At 36.8% G+C, this 20,153-nt stretch overlaps 1 protein-coding gene across 2 annotated transcripts; it reads left to right on the top strand.

The window, feature by feature from the left end:
- The first annotated feature begins 206 nt into the window (after nt 1–206).
- Nucleotides 207–17,190, top strand: LOC575664 (alpha-(1,6)-fucosyltransferase). 2 transcript variants are annotated; one of them, XM_030992779.1, is made up of 8 exons: nt 207–559; nt 6,541–6,779; nt 7,214–7,328; nt 7,987–8,229; nt 9,862–10,117; nt 10,843–11,019; nt 14,533–14,683; nt 15,091–17,190. In XM_030992779.1, the coding sequence occupies exons 4-8, from the start codon at nt 8,130–8,132 to the stop codon at nt 15,262–15,264; spliced, it is 858 nt and encodes a 285-aa protein (XP_030848639.1). In that variant the 5' UTR covers nt 207–559; nt 6,541–6,779; nt 7,214–7,328; nt 7,987–8,129; the 3' UTR covers nt 15,265–17,190. The 2 variants fall into 2 exon arrangements, with proteins under 2 accessions (XP_030848639.1, XP_030848638.1); XM_030992778.1 differs by having other exon boundaries at nt 207–659.
- The last annotated feature ends 2,963 nt before the right edge of the window (nt 17,191–20,153 follow it).

Raw genomic sequence — 20,153 nt, 5'->3', positions numbered from 1 at the left:
ATTTTAAAGAGATAGAGACATAGCGAGATTCAATGCCGTGGTATGCTTTTATCCTGCATCGATTGATAACAATTAATATTATATTTATAACTATTTCTTAACGATCTTTTCGGGTACATGGTGATTGAAGCATGGCTAATCAATTGGAGCTTGTGAGCGGAAACGTCTTAAACCAAGACTACGTGAGCAGCCTGAGCTTAGTCATATTTATTTTTGTCAAATTGAATATTAACCGCGACACAAAGGAACAGTTGTCGACCGGAAGATTTTGGGCGATAGCGAGAATTCACACAATAATTTGCCTTTTGCCTGCAATATTTTTGCAATGTATGCACACGTCATTGAATGTCGCTAACAAATTTTTAAATGTATGTGAATGTCACAATATGCACTAGTTTGAAGCTGGACAATATCAAGCTCGACGCCATCTTGATTAAATCTGAAGCACATATGAGCATTTGATATTTGTCTTCGTCAATTTTTTTTATTATCGACTTTGTCAACGTGCTTTTGGAATATACATTACGAAAGGTAGAATAGCAGCTTACTTGTATATCGGGTGAGATATATTTTGTATCGTTTTGAGCATGAAAATGTCTGGATTTTAAACACAGAACTGAGATACGAATGTGAAGAAGACGAAGAAGACACGAATGTATGTGAGTAGACTATGTAGTATGTTGTGTGCAGTTGTACGTTAATGAGAGGAAGTGTTAGGCTAACGGGAAAGCCATCAGCATATGTCATTATTACATTCTTTCCCGGGGAAACAAGGTAATGACATTTGCTGATGTTGATAAAGCAAAATGAAGCAGTAGAACTTTTGTTCTACACTTACTGATATGAGTTAAAACTACGTATTAGTCCATTGCCTTATAAAGGCCTAGGTCATAATACGTAATATGTTATTAAGATCACCGAGCCGTCGTAGGCAGGCCCCGATGGGGGGGGGGGGGGGGGAGAAACATTCCAGGGGCTCACCTTCCAGGGGCAGTGGCGTAATCAGCAAAAACTTTTTTTTTTGGTGGGGGGGGGGGGGGGAGGGGGGGCAGAAGAAAAATCTTACATGTTACCTGCAGGCCCCGCGGAACTTTTTTCAAAGTTGGGTATTTACGATCAGGTAGAGCGTAGCGAGCATAGCGAGTGGAGCATAAATTGGCGTGGGGTCAAAGGGGATGAGCCAAATGAAGCTCAGGGGTTTTAGACATTTGCCTCTGTTATCTCACAGATTGTCAACTTAATTATCTATCAGGCATGCGTACCTTTTGTCGTTAAAACGGTACACATTCTTCCTTTACTGAAGAAACCTAATCTTGATTCTGAATTACTAATAAGTAATTATCGTCCAGTTTCTAATCTCCCGTTTTTGTTTAAAATACTTGATAGGGTAGTGTTTTTTTTTAGATTAAATGATTACTGTCTCGATAATGACCTCCTTGACCCATTTCAATCTGCATACCTCCCCCACCACAGTGTAGAAACCCTCCTTGTTAATGTATTCAACTTTATACTCCAGGAGATGGATGCATGGCGGAACTGCTATGGTACTCCTTGATTTGTCTTCCGCCTTCGACACTGTTAACCCAGGGAGTACTCACATGCCCTGGTTAACCACACTGTTTTGTCACTCGGTGTTAGAGGTTAAAGCCCTGGAATGGTTTAAATCATACCTGTCTTGTCATTCTCAAGCTGTCTTGATAAATGGCAGCCTTTCAGATTGTGTACCACTTATGTACGGAGTTCCGCAAGGGTCTGTGGGCGGGCCCACCATGTTTTCGTTATATTTAATCGGTTCGAAGAATATTTTTCATCACCATTCTCTTGCTTATCATGTTTATGCCGATGATATTCAAACATATACTGCTTTCAAATCCAATCAGAGCAATGCAGCCAGCGCTATCCACAACATTGAGACTAGTGTAAAAGATGTTCATATTTGGCTGCACTCACATTCACTCAAATTAAATCTTGCAAAATGCGAATTTGTAATGTATGGTTCTAAGACTTGGTTTAATTTATAGAGAAGCTTTCAATCACTTCAAATACTCTTGCTGGACATGAAATTACCTTATCCAATGTATGCCGCAACCTTGGTGTGTTTCTCGACTCGAATATGACAATGTCTACACAAATTCAATATGTCTCAACATCAGTACGTTATCAGTTACGCAATTTAGGTTTTATTCGTAAATATCTTAACCGTAGTGCCACTGAGAAAATTACTCATGCTTGTAATAATCTCATCTCTCTTGGATTTTGGTAATGGCCTTTTTGTTGGTCCGCATCACAACCTACTTGCAAAATAACAAAAATTACAGAATACTGCTGCTTGTGTCGTGACCCTCCCTTACAAGTACAGTCGCATCACACCGGTCCTCAAATCACTCTATTGGTTGCGCGTAGAAGAACCTGTTGTTTTCAAGAATATTTTGTTATTATTTCACTGTATATATGGCTTGATCATGCATTACATTCTCTCTAGACAGCTACGTTCTCAAAACTCTGGCTTACTTGATATTCCTAGGGTTAAAACAAAGTGGGGAATGAACCTTCGCTCATGCTGGGCCTTCATTATGAAATACTCTCCCCCAATGGATTAAGAATAGCAGTTCTGGTGAAGTATTAAGAGACAATCTTAAGAAATGTCTGTTTAATTTAGCTTATAATTGATTACCATTACCTTTCATGTATGTACCTTTTCTATTGCAGTTGTGTATACATATTTATCATGTATTTCATCTTTTGCACAAGCTGCGCCTTAAGCATTTGATTGTCAAGTGAATTTGGCGCCATACAAATCTTATTTATTAGAGCATATTTTGATACCTCATTTGTGAAACTGGCAGGTCACTCATTCTTTCTTTTTTTCTTTAACTTCTTCAAAAAGTGAGGGGGGTTGCAGGCTCTAACATGGAGGCTTCTAAAAAAGCATTTATCTTGCCTGGCTGTAAATTTGGAAATTTGTAGTTTTCCAACGTACGGATAAGAAAGTATTATTTACAAATAAAATTGAGAAAAAATCCCTAATAATTATGTCATTTCTGCACAGTTTGTAAATCACTGGTATCGAATTACTAATAAACCACATTTGAATATACTTTGGGGGAAACTGCCCCCCCCCCTCTCAGTACGCCAGTGTTCAGGAGCTCATGTCCTACCACCCCTATAATAAAGAACATACACGTTTTCCCATCCTCTCACAATTTGTTCAAGATATGCGCGTATCGCTATTATAAAATCCTCTATTGATAAATGAAAGGAGGTGCGGAATGTTCAGGAAAATTAATTCCTGTTTACTCTCCTTTTCTTTGAATGGGATATCATCTTTACGTGATTCAACTCTGGTTCTAATATTTTGCATATGTGGTTAGAAAATATAAACCATTTTTACTCCTTTACTTTTTTCATTGGGGGCCTGTATGTTCCACTTATTGTTAATGCAACTCTCCCCCTCTCTCTCTCTCTCTCTCTCGTGATGGCCGTGGCCGCCGGGAACATAGTGTAAAAGTAGCATTAAAGCTAGATAGGCCAGGCGATCAAGCAAGCACCTAACACTGAATTGGTTCCTTCTCTAGCCGCTTGCTTGACTGTTTTCGCGGCGTAGCTCATGCAAGGCTCTACTGGATTGCGAGTGAATCTGACGTCAGCACTTCAGTACTCAACTGGCAAAGGCAGCCATTAACATGAGCAGGGCTCAAATTAATTTTTTGTGAACGGGGGCTCTTCCAAAAAGAAAGAGCTCCCATGAGTCTTGTCATGGGGCTCTTTTAGTACTGATGGGAGCTCTTTTTCTAATACAAATTTCCATTTAATGGTACCCATGAACCCCTATATTCTTTGCTATTTCATCATTATTTCTCTGTTTGAAAATGTCTGGTCCAATCCCATACAGTCGCCTCCTTGCCAACAGATTTCCTTTTACTAATTTTAGCTATCGGTTATATAACTGGTTAAGGTTTATTATTTGCTGTTTTTTTTTTTTTTTTTTTTTGGGGGGGGGTATTATTAGATTTCAGAGGATTTACGCGTTTTCACCGGAAAACTTCTTCATGCTTCGGTCCTTGCGCGATCGCCTCTAGCTCCAGCAGATATGGGGTGGTAGCGTGCACCAGGCAGGGATCGAGGGGGCGAGCGTGGAACGTGTGACGTCCTTTTCAGGCACTGGCAGTGCCTAAAGGACTTGCAAGTCGTTCTGGTGGACTGCTACGTGCCACTATATGTCGACGTGCAAATCTGAAAGCTAGTATAACCACTGCTGACGCCCGCACTGCACTGCAAGTTTCCGTTGTTTGTATCGGTTATACTCTTAGAGATGCGATGGGAGATATAGCGCTTCTATTTTGCGGCGAATAAGCGTACATTTGTTTACAATATAACGGCCTCTAAACACCGAAAAATTTCGAGCAAAAATTCTGCACGGCAATACATGCTTATCTAACGTCCATTGTTCCATTTTCATGGGTTTAAGGTTTGAAACCTTAAACTCAGTATTGTGTGACAGTTATAAACAGGGGCGTACGCAGGGGGGGGGGGGGGGTTTGGGGGGTTCAAACCCCCCCTTTGGTATTTTTATGTATGTAAACCCCCTAAAAAAACCTAACCCCCCCCCCTTTGGTTCTTTTTTTTTATTTATTTTTTATTATTAAAAAAAAAAAAAAAAATTATACCCACGGCTAACCTAAATAAGGTGACCTTACCCCCCCCCCCCCCCCCCCAACGAAGAAAAATGTCAAATTTTGAAATTTCGAGACCAAAAAACAAAAAAAAAAGTGTCCGCTTACCCATCCGCCCCCGTGTATTTTGAGCCTTGAACATGAGTCATCCGACCTTAATATTGGTATACGACATTTTTGATGAACAGTTAATGTTTACCCAAACAAGGGTCACCTCATTTCTCACCGCTACCAACTGAAATTGTGTTTGTATTCGTGTAATACGCTCTTCCTTATGTGCTAATGTAAAGAGATGTTGGCCTACGTATCTCACAGCTGCGCTAAATAAATATAAACGCTATCTTTATTGATTAATTGGTAAAATTAAAACTTGAATTAGGTTTGGGCTCGAATGTGTAAGGTCATGTTTGTTTGCACACACCAAACACAAAATAGTAGGGTGTACATTTTATTTACAATTTCGTTATCATGGTTATCCCCGTCGGTACGGACTGACCCAGTGACGGATCCAGGGGGGCCCGGAGGACCCGGCCACCCGCCCCCCCCCCCCTGAGGAAAAAAAAAGGGAAAAAAGAGGAGAGAAAAAAAGAAGGAAACAAAAAGAAGGAAAAAAGAAAGTGTTCCTCCCCCCCCCCCCCCCCCACCCAAGCCACTGAACGAAATATCTGACGACGCAATTTTTCCAATTTCTGGGGCCAAACAAAAATGGGGAGAGAAAGGGAAAGAAGAAAAAGAGAAAGAAGAAAGGTAGGGGAGATCATTTGCGATTTTTCCGCTAACATAGTGTAGATCAGGGGGGCGGGGCACTGGCGTACTGATCGGGGAGAGGGTTTATTTCTGATTCCATAACGTAATGGTGGTTTACAAATAATGCTGAAATTACATAATTTTCCGAGATTTTTCCTCATTTTTTAGTAGATTATACATTTTATGCGTTTGTTTTAAAATGACAAATTCATAAATTTACAGCCAGGCAAGAAATATGCTTCGTGAGATGCCTACATGTCAGGGCCCGCAAAACGGCGGGGATCAGGAGCTTCCAGCTTCCTCCTCCCCCCCCCCCCCCACTTTTTTGACAAAGTATATCAAAGAGAAATAGAAAGAAAAAGAGCAAGAAAGAAAGAATAGCTAACTGCCAGCTCCACAACAAAATAAGGTATCAGAAAATGCTCATCTGACCGTAATTAAACGCCTAAAACCCCTGAGCTTCCAGGGGCTCTGCCCCCTGGACCCAACCGCGGGCCCCTTGATACTTGATGTCCTTGATTATGTGCATGACAATCACACCTTTCTGATTATCATAATAATTAAAACACCATATGGAATAGAATCTTAAACAGGTCAGGCGCGTACGCAGGGGGGGGGGGGGAGGGGTTGGGGTTAACCTCCCCCCCTTGAGTTTTTGTTATGTGTATGTTTTGTGTATGTTTTTTTTGGGGGGGAAATCCCTTTTGATTTTTTTGATTTTTTTTTTTTTTTTAATATATTTTTTTTAAAATGCCAATGGATGACCTAAAAAAAGGTGACCTTACCCCCCCCCCCCCCCCCACGGCACAAAATGTCAAATTTTCGAATTCAGAGACCAAAAAAGAAAAAAAAATGTCCTCTTACCCCTTCCAACTGACTAGGAAACTTGCCACGCGACAACTTATTTCCACCACCCTTTCCCCCTTCCCTAAAAGTAAAAGTGTAGAAAATACGTGAAAAAGAGAAAAGGAGGGGAGTGGAAGAGGAGGAGAAGAATGAGGATAACGAAGAGAACAAATTACCTTTTATTTTTACGAGGATTGAGATGTCGACTACCATTTTCATTTGTTTGTGATATTAATTTAACACCGTCTGTGCCATTATCTTATCTAAAATGCAGAAAGTAGAAATAGGTTTGGTTGTCTAGCGAAGGAGAGTCGTGATCATGAATACTTTGTTCAAGTTGTTGGTGACGATTACGCTAGCCTTGATAATCAGCTTGTTCGTCATATTTAACCAAGGAATATCTCCTCGGTTCAACCAGCACATAAAGTCTTCAAAGCAGGACTCACCTCGAACGGAGATCAACAGTGTCGGACAACCGTACGTGAACCTGACGAAATATGACGAAAAACAAAAGTAATTGACCTTTATTTCATTTCGCCAATCCTTTTTCTTTCTATCTATCATAATGATATTGACATACAAGCAATGGCAGATCTAAGAAGGGAGCACTAGCAGGCTCCTCCCCATCCTCCTCCAAGAAGGCGGCGAAAGAGAGTGAAAGGGGAACAACAGCTATTTCTCAAATATATTTCTCGACGTCGGTTTAAATATCAACAGTCTGTTTCCTAAAGATAACTATAATAGTATTTTGTTTCCTTGGATCACATAGTTTTTCGAGCTTTAATTTTGTTGTGTTCCTTCAACTAACACTTCATGATTCTCCGTAAATGAACTTGGTCTTACATGAAGAACAAAATAATATTTTTTATTTAATTACATGGTTGGTCGTTCTGATAAAGGAATTAAGTGTTTTCATCAGCTTTTTCATTTTTTGAATTTTAACCTAGGTACATCGTGTCGGCTAACACCACTCTAACTCAATTGGATGGAAATTCATCGTGGGAACAAGATGAGTTGATGAAGCTCTCAAATCTTATACAGAAAAGACTCCATTTCCTTCAGGTAAAGTAATAGGCAGAGATGTAGTTAGGCTTTTTTCCCTTTAACTTTCCCAGGAGATACATGTATTTTTCTTAAGTGAAGATGTTATTATAAAACGAAAAAAAGGCAATTTCAATAGCATCACATGACGTTCACATTTAAAGATAAAGGTGAGTTCTGGTTTTAAAAAATTAAAAAATCTCACAGAATCAAACGAAAATTACACTGAATGTTCAAGATTACAAATAAATGTCACATGCCAAACAATTTTGGTAGAAAATGTATACTGTGTAATGAGCATAGAAGGATTAGGAAATCAAGGTTAGTAGCCCCGACACCATTTGTATAGTCCCATATACATCTTTCTGTGTACAGTGCTTGTTACTTTACCAAGACTGGGCCAAATTTATGACGATTTTGATGACTCCAGAAATTTGCAGTACACACTAATAGTTACATGCTACATGACCAACTTTGTCTGATCCATTCCACACATTTTCTTTCACAATGCAATCGGATGACCAGAACTCACCTTTATCTTTAAAATGTGCGAATAGTACGATGTCTTCATGCGAACTTGATTTCTAACGGAGGGAAATAAAATAGGTTATTGAAATGTTGTTGTGATCGTGTCCAAATCAATAATTTTTGATTTTATCATCCATATCTTTTTCACCAGAATCCTCCAGACTGCAGAAAAGCCAAGAAGATCGTGTGTGATTTCAACCATCGAGTCGGGTTCGGATCGAGTGTTCATCATTTGTCGTTCTGTCTGATTATGGCATACGGCAGTGAGAGAACCCTCATCCTTAATTCCTCGGAATGGGTCTATTCCCCGGGGGATGGGACAAGTTCTTTCGCCCTCTCAGTGAGAACTGCCTTGATGAACAAGGAGAGACCACAGCTTACAATAAGTGGCCAAGTAGGTATACTGGAACGGGAGTTTACATTTGTCCTGATAATATGTATAATAATATAATAATAATACTACTAATAATATTATTGATATTTAAACTTATAGTAATACTAATAGAAGTAATACTGAGGCGTGGTAGCTCAGTCGGTAGAGCAGTGGTCTCGTAATTCGGTGACCCGGGTTCGAAACCAAGGCGATATGCTAGTGCCCTTTGGTAAGGCATTAATCCTCATTACCAGGTCCCTCGGAGAGGACCTAAAGCCGTCGGCCGTCTGGTTGCTTACTTGCTTTCTTGGCAGTCAGGTAAAATAACCACCACCATGCATATCTCTTACTAATAGTAATACGAATAGTAATAGTAGTAATAATAATGGTGATGATACGAATAATAAGAATAGTAACGATAATAATAACAATAATGATGATGATAATGATCTTGTAAATGGGTATGGTTTTAGCGCCTAACTCAATCTAATTATTATTATGAGCATGATTAAAGTTAGAGTCCGATACTGGTCATACAATTACATTGTGAAAGAAACGTAAGCAAGCAATAGGGAAAGGCTTAGTAATGAAGTGCACAATTAAGACTGCGGGTATTGAAATAATAAAAAAAATAACATAAATGTATTAATATAGTCTTTCTGTAAATCACACACATACTCTTAACACGTTTAACGACAAAACTCCACTAATATCACACTTGATTTAAGCTAAAAGTTTGTGTATGATATAATGACGATGTCGTGTTTGACAATAAGAATGCCTTGATGAAATCGATTCGAATCTGTGATTGGAGTCGCAAAGATAATCGCAAAAACAAAGAAGCAGTAGTATTTTTTTTTTTTGGGGGGGGGGGGGGGGGGGGGGGGGGGGGGGTTTGTAAAAATGTTGATGGCATGACGGCCAGCGGCGCTGGAGCACATTGGTTACTAAATACACCAGTTTACGGTTGTGTGCGCCATTTTACACAAAGCCAATGACCTAGAGGTCATGTATTTATGCGTAAATTGAGATTGCGCTGCATTGTGCGCGCACATCATCATTTGCATGGGTGCAATCTTAATTTACGCATAAATACCACTGACCTCAGGTCATTGGCTTTGTTTCAGGGCCAATGACCCGAGGTCAACTGTCTGCGTATGCGCACTGATACAACCGTAAACTGGTGTATTCGAAATCCTCAAAATTACAAATGTCACGCAGGCAAATCAGGCAACGGCATGATATGAAGGTTTAGTAACCGAGTTTGCAGACAGATAATATGATAGATGATTGTGAAAAAATGGATAAATAATCGGAACTTATAATAATAATAATAATAATAATAATAATAATAATAATAATAATAATAATAATAATGATAATAATAATAATAATCTTTTAGTCCACTCCAAATTTTATTAACCGAAAATGGAAATTCCTTTTGCCCAATTGATCGTGAGCCCGGCAGCCACTGAGCAGCGCCAGATTGACGTTGCTCTATCCCCTTATTGTTGGACGCCAAACAAGGTAGCAGCAACTCCCATATTTTTACGTCTTTTGGTATGACGCGGCTGGGGTTCGAACCCACGACCTCCCGGTAGTGATCGGTACAACTAATTAACTAAATACATTTATCTTGTTTTTCATCTACAGCTCCTGATGGAAATAAAAACACCCAAGTGGTAAAACTCTCCAAAATAGGAAACTTTATTAAAACGAACAAAAGGCCAGACTTCCTGCCCTTGGCGATTCCAGAAGACATCTCGGTGAGACTGAGGAGAGTCCACAGTAAACCCCTCGTCTGGTGGATAGGACAAATCATCACCTACATTCTGAAGCCTCAGCCTCAAACCCAACAATTCATTGACAATAAGACGACTGCCTTGGGATTCACACATCCGATCGTGGGGTAAGACGAATTTTAAGGTCTTAAAGTGTAATACGGTGCCTAAGCAGGCTAAGCTCCTGAGAAATTAGTCGCTGTTTGCGGACGCACAGTTCGTTGCCATTATACGGTGCGTCCCAGAAAAAAACGAAAACCAGAATTATCGATGTTTTATCATAACTGAATCACAATTATAATTAATGAATGACACATTTGTGTAAAGCTTAGATCCTCCTCTTTCATTTGATGCAACTTATATGCTGCATACTTCACGCATGATTGATTGAAATTAATTTGAAGAAATGGTACTGAAAAGTAAATCGGCGGACGGTATCTAAATTTTATTAAGAGAAAATCACATTTCTAGAAAGTTCATGTTCTGCCCTTTCATATGACACCTCAATCAGGAAGAATGAGCCAGTAATAACAAAGTTCCATTTGTTTAAAGTAATGCTTGCATTTCCATAATTTTATCAAACGAATTTGATTTCACTGGCTGCCTGCCGTAGCAACAAACAGAATTGACAAAATACTTAACTCCGTTTCGTTGACAATCAGCAAGAAGTTTTTCGTCTATGGCAGTATAAATACCTCATTTCAATATGTCAAATACCTCATGTATCTTTTTTAGCATAACCAGTCAAAATAAAATGAGCTTAGGGGCAATTTTATTTTTTCAAGTATGTTTTTGCCTGTTGACTATATGGCTTTCAAAATAATTCCCCTCCCCCCCCCCCCAAAAAAAAAAGCATTCATGTTAGGCGGACAGACAAACTCGTTAACGAAGCCAAATCGCATGGTATAGAGGAGTATATGGACCATGTGGAAAAATACTACCAGGAATTAGAGAAGAGAAAAGCAGTGTCCGTCAGGAGAGTCTTCTTAGCAACAGACGAGGTCGGTCTGCTCTACGAAGCCAAGAAGAAGTGAGTTAAAGGACAGCCATCGTGGCTTATAAGCCCCATCACACCAAACTAGTTCTCACTGCGTTCTGGAACCGTCCTAGAAAATCGTAAAACGGCTTGTGATCGGGGACGAATGTGTAAATAATATCTATAATACGATCCTAGTTCATAAACAGCCCGTGAATATGTCCATCTCGTCTGTATCCCGTCCACAGTCAGTTCATATCAAGTTCAGATCGGGTAAATTTGCCATTTCTAGGCAGTCCAAGCCAGTTCGTAGTCAGTTTAAACCCATTATTAACTAGTTCTTCCTCGTTCCTAATAGCGTCCAAACCCATTCGACTAATTTGCCACTTGTTCTTACTAGTTTTTATCCCGACCATCCCATTCAGAGACAGCTCATCTCGTCCTCATCTCGTTCTTAGTGCATTCGAACGCAATCCCGTCCTGGCTCGGGAGCTATAAAAACCCAGCGCGTTTTCGTCATTCCTCATTCCCGTTCAACTTCAACACTTCAAGTTTTGCGGATCAAGACATTCAAGTGAAGCCCCTATTACACCATACTAGTTCTCTCTACGTTCTGGAAAATGTTGCCACACGGGCTCAAACTTTGTGCAAACGGAGGAAACGTAATAGCAACTATTTTTTTAGAACTTCATGGACGGGCTCGGACTGGTTTGGACTTGGAAAGGGTGCTCTAGGACTTTAAGCCTGTTCAAAAACTAGACGGAGTGACAACGTACTTAAAACGAGATGGGCAAACTACGAACGGATTGCCGTAATATGAATAGAATTGCCGTTTTTCGAACCTACTAGGAACATGCTACAACGTTATGTGGTTGAGCATCATTAACGACAACGCGCTGGGTTTGTATAGCCCTGGAACCACGACGGGATTGCACAAGCACGATAGGAGCGCGTTCAGACGCACTAAGAATGAGATAAGGACGAGTTGAATGGCCTGTAAATGGGGTGGTTGGGTTATGAACTAGTTAGAACATGTTGCAAACTGGTAAAAATGGTTTGGACTGCTTGGAAATGTCAAATTTACCCAATCTGAACTTGATTTGAACTGACTGTGGACGGGGTCCAGAAGAGTTGGACGTATTATGGACTGTAAATGAACGAACTAGGATCGTATTATAGACATTAGTCGAGTCCGAGCCCGTCCATAAAGTCCTTAAACAGGTCGCAAACAGTTGTTATTACGTTCAACTCAGTTCGCACACAGTTTGAGCCCGTTTGGCAACATTTTCGAGAACGTAGTGAGAACTAGTTTGGTGTGATAGGGGCTTTAAAGCCATGTTGTACTAAAGCACTACCGCAGATTGAGTTCATACATGTCCCTGAACTTCTACATTTTGACTAGTTGAAAATAACAAGATTGCGTGAAGTCTTCAACCCAGCCTTATGAATTAAAGTTTGATCAAGAAAAATGTTTAGTTATAATTAATACAAATACATGTTAACATTAACAATGAATGCAAAAATCATGTCGATTATTAAAGTGAATGTTACGAATTTGTCATCATGCTTATTCATGCTAACTCTATTTCTTTTAGCAAATTCACGTAGACTTGATAGACATGTACACTCTAAAAAATATTGGGCAAAAAAATTGCCCAAGTTTTACCCAACATGAGGGCGATTATGTGTCAAACCAACTGTTAGGTAAATTCAAGATTTTGCATAATTTACCTAGTTTTGAAGAAAAAAGAAAATACCCAAGTTTTAACCAACAAAAATGTACCCAATCAGAAATTCACCAAATTATCCCCATAATGTTTAGCATATTAAACACTAGTTGGGCAAATAAGTTGATAAAATATGAAACATATTATGTATAGAAGAGCATTAGTGCTGGCGGGACTCGAACCGCGGAACTTGTGATTCACAGTCCCGTGACATATCCACTCGACCAAGAAACATATAATATCCGACTTGAACCCTAATGTTGCATAATTGTTGCCCGACTTACGTTTGTCTAGTAACATCTGCCCAACTAATTTTGAACATTTAATAGGGTAAATATACATGCAGTAAATGTTCGGGAGAAATTAACCCAAATGATGGGCAAAAATGGCCCAACTTTAATTTGTCCAATAACATTACCCAATTATTTCATTGGTTACAACATTTTTCGTAGGAAATAACCCAATTATTGGACGATATTTGCCCAATATCGATTTGCCGAGTAACACCTACCCAACCTATGTTTATGATTTGTCCTGTAACATCTGCCCGATTTTTTTACAGTTTAAGGAGACATTTTTCCAACACCAAGGCACTTAATCTTCTCATTAATTTAAACCTGAAACAAGGTTATTAAGTCGACAAAAGAAAACTTACATCAATCTAAATTCACCTCTTTAAAAGTCAGTTTAGGTTGGAAATGTTTAGTAATTATTTAATATAGCTCCATATTATTATTTCCAATAACATTTCTTTTTTGTATTTTTTCTGATAGCTATCCTAGTTATATGTTCGTGAGTGACATCACGAAATCCCAGTCATATTGAATTTTTAATTTATTAACAAAACACGGCTTCATCGTTTATTTTATTCTAGTTCTTGGTTGTTATTTAATCTGATAATAATATTCTGAATCTATATCGCGAATAAAACATAAAACGATGTATTGAGGGCTTTAAAGAAATATCCCCCCCCCCCGGTCATCGGATTCAGTTTAGATCGCACACATTGTAGGCGCTCAAGTCTGTATTAAAATTCTTTACTATCCTAAGGGGTGTTTCACAAAGATCGTAAGTTGAATTTATCTCTAAGTTGGACTTAATAGTTATGGAAGCCGTTAACATCCTTGAAAATATTTAGTAAAAGTTATTTTAAAACGCATAAAATGTAGATTCAAATCATTCATTTTTTTCTATTATCATTGGAGATCCATGTTCTTGATGGGGATTTTATGAAAAGTCTAAAATAGTTTAATTTTGTTTTTTGAATATATATCAAAATAAGGCTACAAATGGCTCTCCATAATATTTAAGTCCAACTTGGAGATAAGCTCAACTAAGGATCTTTGTGAAACACCCCCCTGGAAGCATTACATCCAAGAGCCTTTTTTAAGATGCTCACAATTCTGTAAAAGTTACGGTCGCATCCAATTTGCACACTTTTAACACCTAGGAGGAGACAAGCAGTTCAGAAAATTGTATGTTGCTTTAAAAAAGGGCATACGTTATTGCCCATGAAGTTGGAATAAATTATCTTGTACCTATTTTAATGAAATTATTGTGACAATTTATTCTGTTATGATTCAAACAAAATGCATTTTTAACTTCTCCAAACTTTATTGATCAATCTAAACATTCCCAGAGACTGATTAATGCAATTCTATGAAAATATGAAATAACATGTCTCGAATAAAAAATAACATTGCCACAAGCATGTTATGAGGTTCCCCGACTGGGCTTAACCCCAAGATATTCGCATCTGTAATTTATAAACCACTCGACTACGACAACGCTGAGAAGTAAATTGCAACATTTTATTTCGTTGTATTTTATTCTTTGACAGATATCCTGGCTATGTGTTTGTGAGTGATAATAAAATATCTCAGTCAGCCAATGTATCATTAAGATGGTCAGAGGAATCTTTGATGGGTATCATCGTAGATCTTCATCTTCTGGCTCGTTCGGATTTTGTGGTTTGCACATGCTCTTCAAATGTATGTTTTCTATGATTTTCTCTTCCATGTTATTTTATAATTTTAATGTATTTATTCATTCTTAATAATAATAATAATAATAATATCACATTTTTATAAAGCGCTTATTACAAATGTCTCTACACGCTTTATAACACATAAATGCCCCTTGCAAAAACTATTTAAAAAAAAGGCGTTAAGTATAATAGAAATGATACAATTCATACTTTATTTCATTTTATTAATGCAGATATGTCGACTGGTTTACTCACAAGCAAATTTGATTATTATTATTAATATTATTCTTTGAAATAGAAATTGCCAAGTTATAACACAAAAATGCCCTTTCCAAAAACTAAAGAACTAAATGTTAACGATAATATAAATTATAATACAATTCATACTTTATTTTTTTTTTATTAACGCAGATATGTCGACTGGTTTACGAAATGATACAGCATTCCCATTTAGATGCCTCCAAGAAACTCATCAGCGTTGACAGACAATACTTCTGGTACGGTGAGAATACCAAAGCCAAAGGCAAAACTGCAAAGATGCCTGTGTATGTAGGGGCTGAGAACGTTCACTTGGATGGTGTGTGAGGCCTGATAAGCTGCCTATTCCCGCAGGCTCTCTTTGATTTCCTTTGTTTCTTTGGCTTGATAGTAAAGTTAGCGAACGTCAACAGTCTCTTCTTCAAGTTTACCACGGTCCGACAGAATTCCTCCATATGATGGTGAGACATTGACATAGTGGAGTCAATTTAAACACCCATGTTTCTAAAAGATGTACTTCTATTTATAAGAGAATCACCAATATTAATTTTACTTTTCAAAGTTGTATTTGGATCCGAAAAGTAAGAACTAAAATTTGTCATGATTGAATTCGAGAGGAAGTGGGGCTCGTCCACCTTTCTCTATGCAAGCCATCCATGTGATGTACAACGTGAGCCACTTTGTCCTGCACCCGAGGGAGTGACACATATAGCTAGACATCATCAGCAAACAGTAATAGTCGACCTCGTGAAGATTTAAGACTCGCTTCAGTCCACTCAAGTAAATACAAAATAATATCGGTCCTCCAACGGAACCCTGGAGCACCCCACAGTTCGCCGGGACAGGATCTGATTTCGCATCATAATCACAGTTGTAAAATTTGCTAACACTTAGAATGATAATATTGAAACCAATCACACGCTCTTCCACACATTTCAAGTAACGCAGTTGTATTGACGAGTACCTGATGGGTTACGTTATTAAAGGCAGAATATAAATGCAAGAGCCCAACAGCATTAAGCTTTCTAGAGTTCATATCCCGAAGAAAGTGTGGGATAACTAGTTAAACTTAATTCCAGTGACATTACAACTCCACATTGATCTTCTTAATTCATTTCTTTAATATCTCTTCTTAATTATAGCAAATGTCAAGGTTCAATACTGTTTAGACTTTAGTGCTAGATCTAGACTGTCCATTGTATACAGCTCATAGTCTAGATCTAGATCAAGAGTAGGCTAAGTATACCCAGACGTTGTGTGACCGGTGAGGTTGTTTCCGGACAGTTGATTGAAAGCAGAATTTGAAGAAGTTTGTCCGCAATATTTTGCAAATCTAGACACTATTCTTAAGGACACATATTTTAAAGAACGTAGGGCTATTTGATGCATACTTTTCATAACATTCAAAAGCAAAAGAGACGGCTCCATTTTTGTAAAGCATCCTGACAAAGAGAAATTGATATTAGAAAGTTTGGTAAATTTTTAGTTTTAGTGGTCAATATATAAAAATAATTTAGTGACATTTGATGATGCCGGTTCCGACTTTGAATTTATAAAATGGAGATTAAATTTCAAAGGGTAGATTTTATTCGCAGATGAAAGACCTTATTTTGGACTATCTAAGGCAATTTGTTTGAAATATGTTAGTATATTTCTTTGGACTGATATCAATTTCAAACTTTGTCCCGATTAAGATTGATAGACACCTTTTATTTAAGTCTGTTTGTTGCATTCAATAATGTAACTTGGTATAATACTTGGTGTCAGTAATAGATATTTTGCTGATGTATTTGAGATTGTAAATAGAGAGAAATGTATTGTATATATATATATATATATATGATGGATAATTTTACTATAAATTTATCGACGTTGGCAAGGTTCGCATTGTAACATAATTTTGTATTAATTGTAACGCTTTATTCAATGCTATTAAACGATCTGCCTGCTGTACTTGGTAATATAATAACCAATTATACTCTCGCAATCCGATCAGGAATAATTACTACGGATTTTTGTTAACATTTTCCTTTTTACTGTATTCCTCATCTACTCATTGCAAAAGTGAAAGTGATGAGTGTCAAAAGGAATATAAAAAAAGAATATCTATTTTTTCCCATTTGATATAGTCGATGAAATTGTTATTTGATAACAATATTGACAATAACTATGATAACTGTATTAACTAATTCATAAATGCATAGGATACATCGTCTCCTGCTATAGACAATTTCAATAAATATAACCTGAGAGATGAACCATGTTTTTTCAAATTAAATATGGAAAGGATGAAGAAAAATGTCGTTTGTATATCCTGTATATCTAATCCTACGCAATACAGAAAAGATGTTTACAGATCAATTGTTATGAATATGAAGCAAATATGATAATTCTTCCTTTAAAAAATACTTTTAAATTAAGTTTAGTGAGGTAATTGTTACGAAAACATGGGATGTTATAAAACATGCACTGGGGAAATATAAGAAAGTTGTTTGTAAAAATTCATGAGCAAGAAAATAAGATTCACTGTAATTAAACCATTTGTGAAACATTGAATGAATATTTTGTAAATATTTTGTATAATTTGAAACGCTCCTTTGATCATTACAATTATATGTACCATACCAGTAATGTACAAAATAAAGAAGAGATTGCATTTTAAAAACACATCACTTGTAAAGAACACTTTCATTTTCATTTATTATTTTATTGAGTTATCAATACTACATAAAATCAGTATACTTTCAAACATGTTTTAATAAATATGAACTTATTTCTGACAGAACTGGCCAGGGCTCCAAGATAAACGAAGTTTAATACCGTGTGAACCCTGACAATTAAGTACGAGCCAAAAAAAAAAGGAAGACATACTAGGGTGGTTCGTGGAGATGCAGAAGCACATCAAAGAGAGGAGAAGAATGATAGGTAGAAGGTGAAGAGTGATTGGTTGAGAGAGAGAGAGAGAGAGAGAAAGAGAAGAGAGCAAGATATATAGAGAGAGCAAAAGAGAGAGAAATAGAGAGAGAGAGAGAAAGAGAGAGGACGGGAGAGGGCTTGGCGTGAAGTGAGAAGGAGTTACAGATCATTACAAATAGTATTGCTAAGCAGAAAGAACATGCATTGATATGAAAGAGTATTTAATAAGAATAACATGTAAAAAAAAAAAAATTTATCATTAGGCAGGTTATTGGGAAAGCAGCATCTCGTTCACTGCTCCTATAAATGCAAACTCTGAGTTTAAATACCGAAATTACATCTCTGAGAAAGATACATCATAAAGATTACATGTCTTAAGATTCATGACATTAATATCATTTGATACAGACACCAGATAGAATATACACATTATCATTAAGGCTGTCAAGACCATTACATATCATATCTATATAAAAACAATCTACATGATTTTCTTATAAATTTTTTTTTTTTTAAAGTGAAAAACAAGTACTATGGATCTTTAAAAAAACTCCATACATTTTTCATACATCAGGTTTGGTTCCTCATGATAAACAAAAAGCAAACAAGTACATCGGTTTGTAGAGAGATCTCTAAGAAAACAGTTGATATTCATATCATTAATTTGATGTTTGTATACCACTGGTTGTTCTTCATGAATACCTTTTAAATCAAAGACTGCAAATAAAGGTAAATGATCAGATATTTCGTAGGTCAATATACCAAGATAAATATTACAAATACTATTTGTAAATATATTATTTATCAAGGTTGCTGTGGAATCTGTTATTCTTGTCGGTTTGTAATTAGAGGAGAAAAAAAAACAGATTATAACTTTGACAGCAATGTTGACAAAGTAAAAGGCCAGATGATTTCTTGGATCACGAGGAACATTACAATTCTTGAAAGAGTTACAGTTTAATCAGCTTTTTAATGTCAATCGAAGATCCTTCAGCTAAGTTAATGAAAACCTATAAAGTTAAGTTCTTTAACTTTATATGGAAGAATAAGCCAGATAAAATCAGTAGAAACCAAGCTGTTGGCCTATATGAAGAAGAGGAGGGGGGGAGCTGAAAATGCCAGATATTGTGTTTTTAAACTGGTCACTAAAGTTAACGTGGTTTCGAAGAATGAATTTACGAAAATATAATGATGTTAATCATTTAATGCAATCATGTTTATCAAAACCATTTGTAGTAGGGTTTATTGATGACTGTTGTTTCAGCATTGTATCATGAAGTCGCTAATGCTTTTTGGAGACATGTATTTCACGCTCTGTCTATTTTGAGTCGTGCAGAGGGAGGTGATTGGTTAACTTATCCGTTGTGGAGAAATAGCTCAATTCAAATTGGACATAAGTTTGCATTTTTAAAAATTTTGTATAAAAACGGCATCAGATGTATAAATGACTTGATTGATGATAGGGGAATACTTCTGACTCGTGAGCAATGTGAACAAAATTTCTACTTGAAATTAAATTATTTGTCTTATTATTCTGTAAATCAAGCTATTAAGTGTCGATGTCGAAAGCATATTGCAAAATGTGAAAAAAGTAGTAGATCCTCAAATGCCGTCACATACCAAAATACTAGTACATGACATAAAATATATTTTTAAAACTTCTCTTGGAAGAAAATTAAGTACCCTCTATATGTCTGAAATGGGAACGACCTTTAGATTATACCCCTGAATGTCCAAGAATCCAAAAATATCATAGGATGACCTTTTTTTCTCGTTTTACTCCAGATATCGGTTTAAGATATGTTCAGTATGAGATAGTAAATAGGATTCTATATTAATTTGAACAAGCAACTGTATGAGATGAACCTAGTAAGTAATGACAAATGTTCGTTTTTGCTTAAAGAGCTGGATGATATTTTACTTTTTTTTTTATAATTGTGAAATCAGTAAATCAATCTGGAATGAAACGGTTAAATGGATGACTGAATTTTCTCGATTACAGATAGAGTTTAATTAAGAAAATGTAATTTTTGGTTTTGAAGACAAAAAAAGGATGATTTAAATTGCATGGTAACTTTGATTAAGCATTAACTATTCGTACGAAATAAAATTCCAAATTTCAGTTCTTTGAAGAAGAAAATTATTCAATATTATGAAGACGAAAGATATATTCGTTCTATTTCTGGGTGTGTATAACAATTTTTTAAAAACTTAATGGCAGTCACTTCAACATTTGTTTATATGAAAAACAACAAATAGAGAAATGTAAAAGTATTCTGTTTTATTTGAGTTAAAAAAAA

Source organism: Strongylocentrotus purpuratus, unplaced genomic scaffold (assembly GCF_000002235.5).
Source record: "Strongylocentrotus purpuratus isolate Spur 01 unplaced genomic scaffold, Spur_5.0 spur5_scaffold_20, whole genome shotgun sequence".
NCBI lineage: Eukaryota > Metazoa > Echinodermata > Echinoidea > Camarodonta > Strongylocentrotidae > Strongylocentrotus > Strongylocentrotus purpuratus.
The sequence above is the reverse complement of the archived record's forward strand: the minus strand, read 5'-3'. Positions and strand labels throughout refer to the sequence as shown.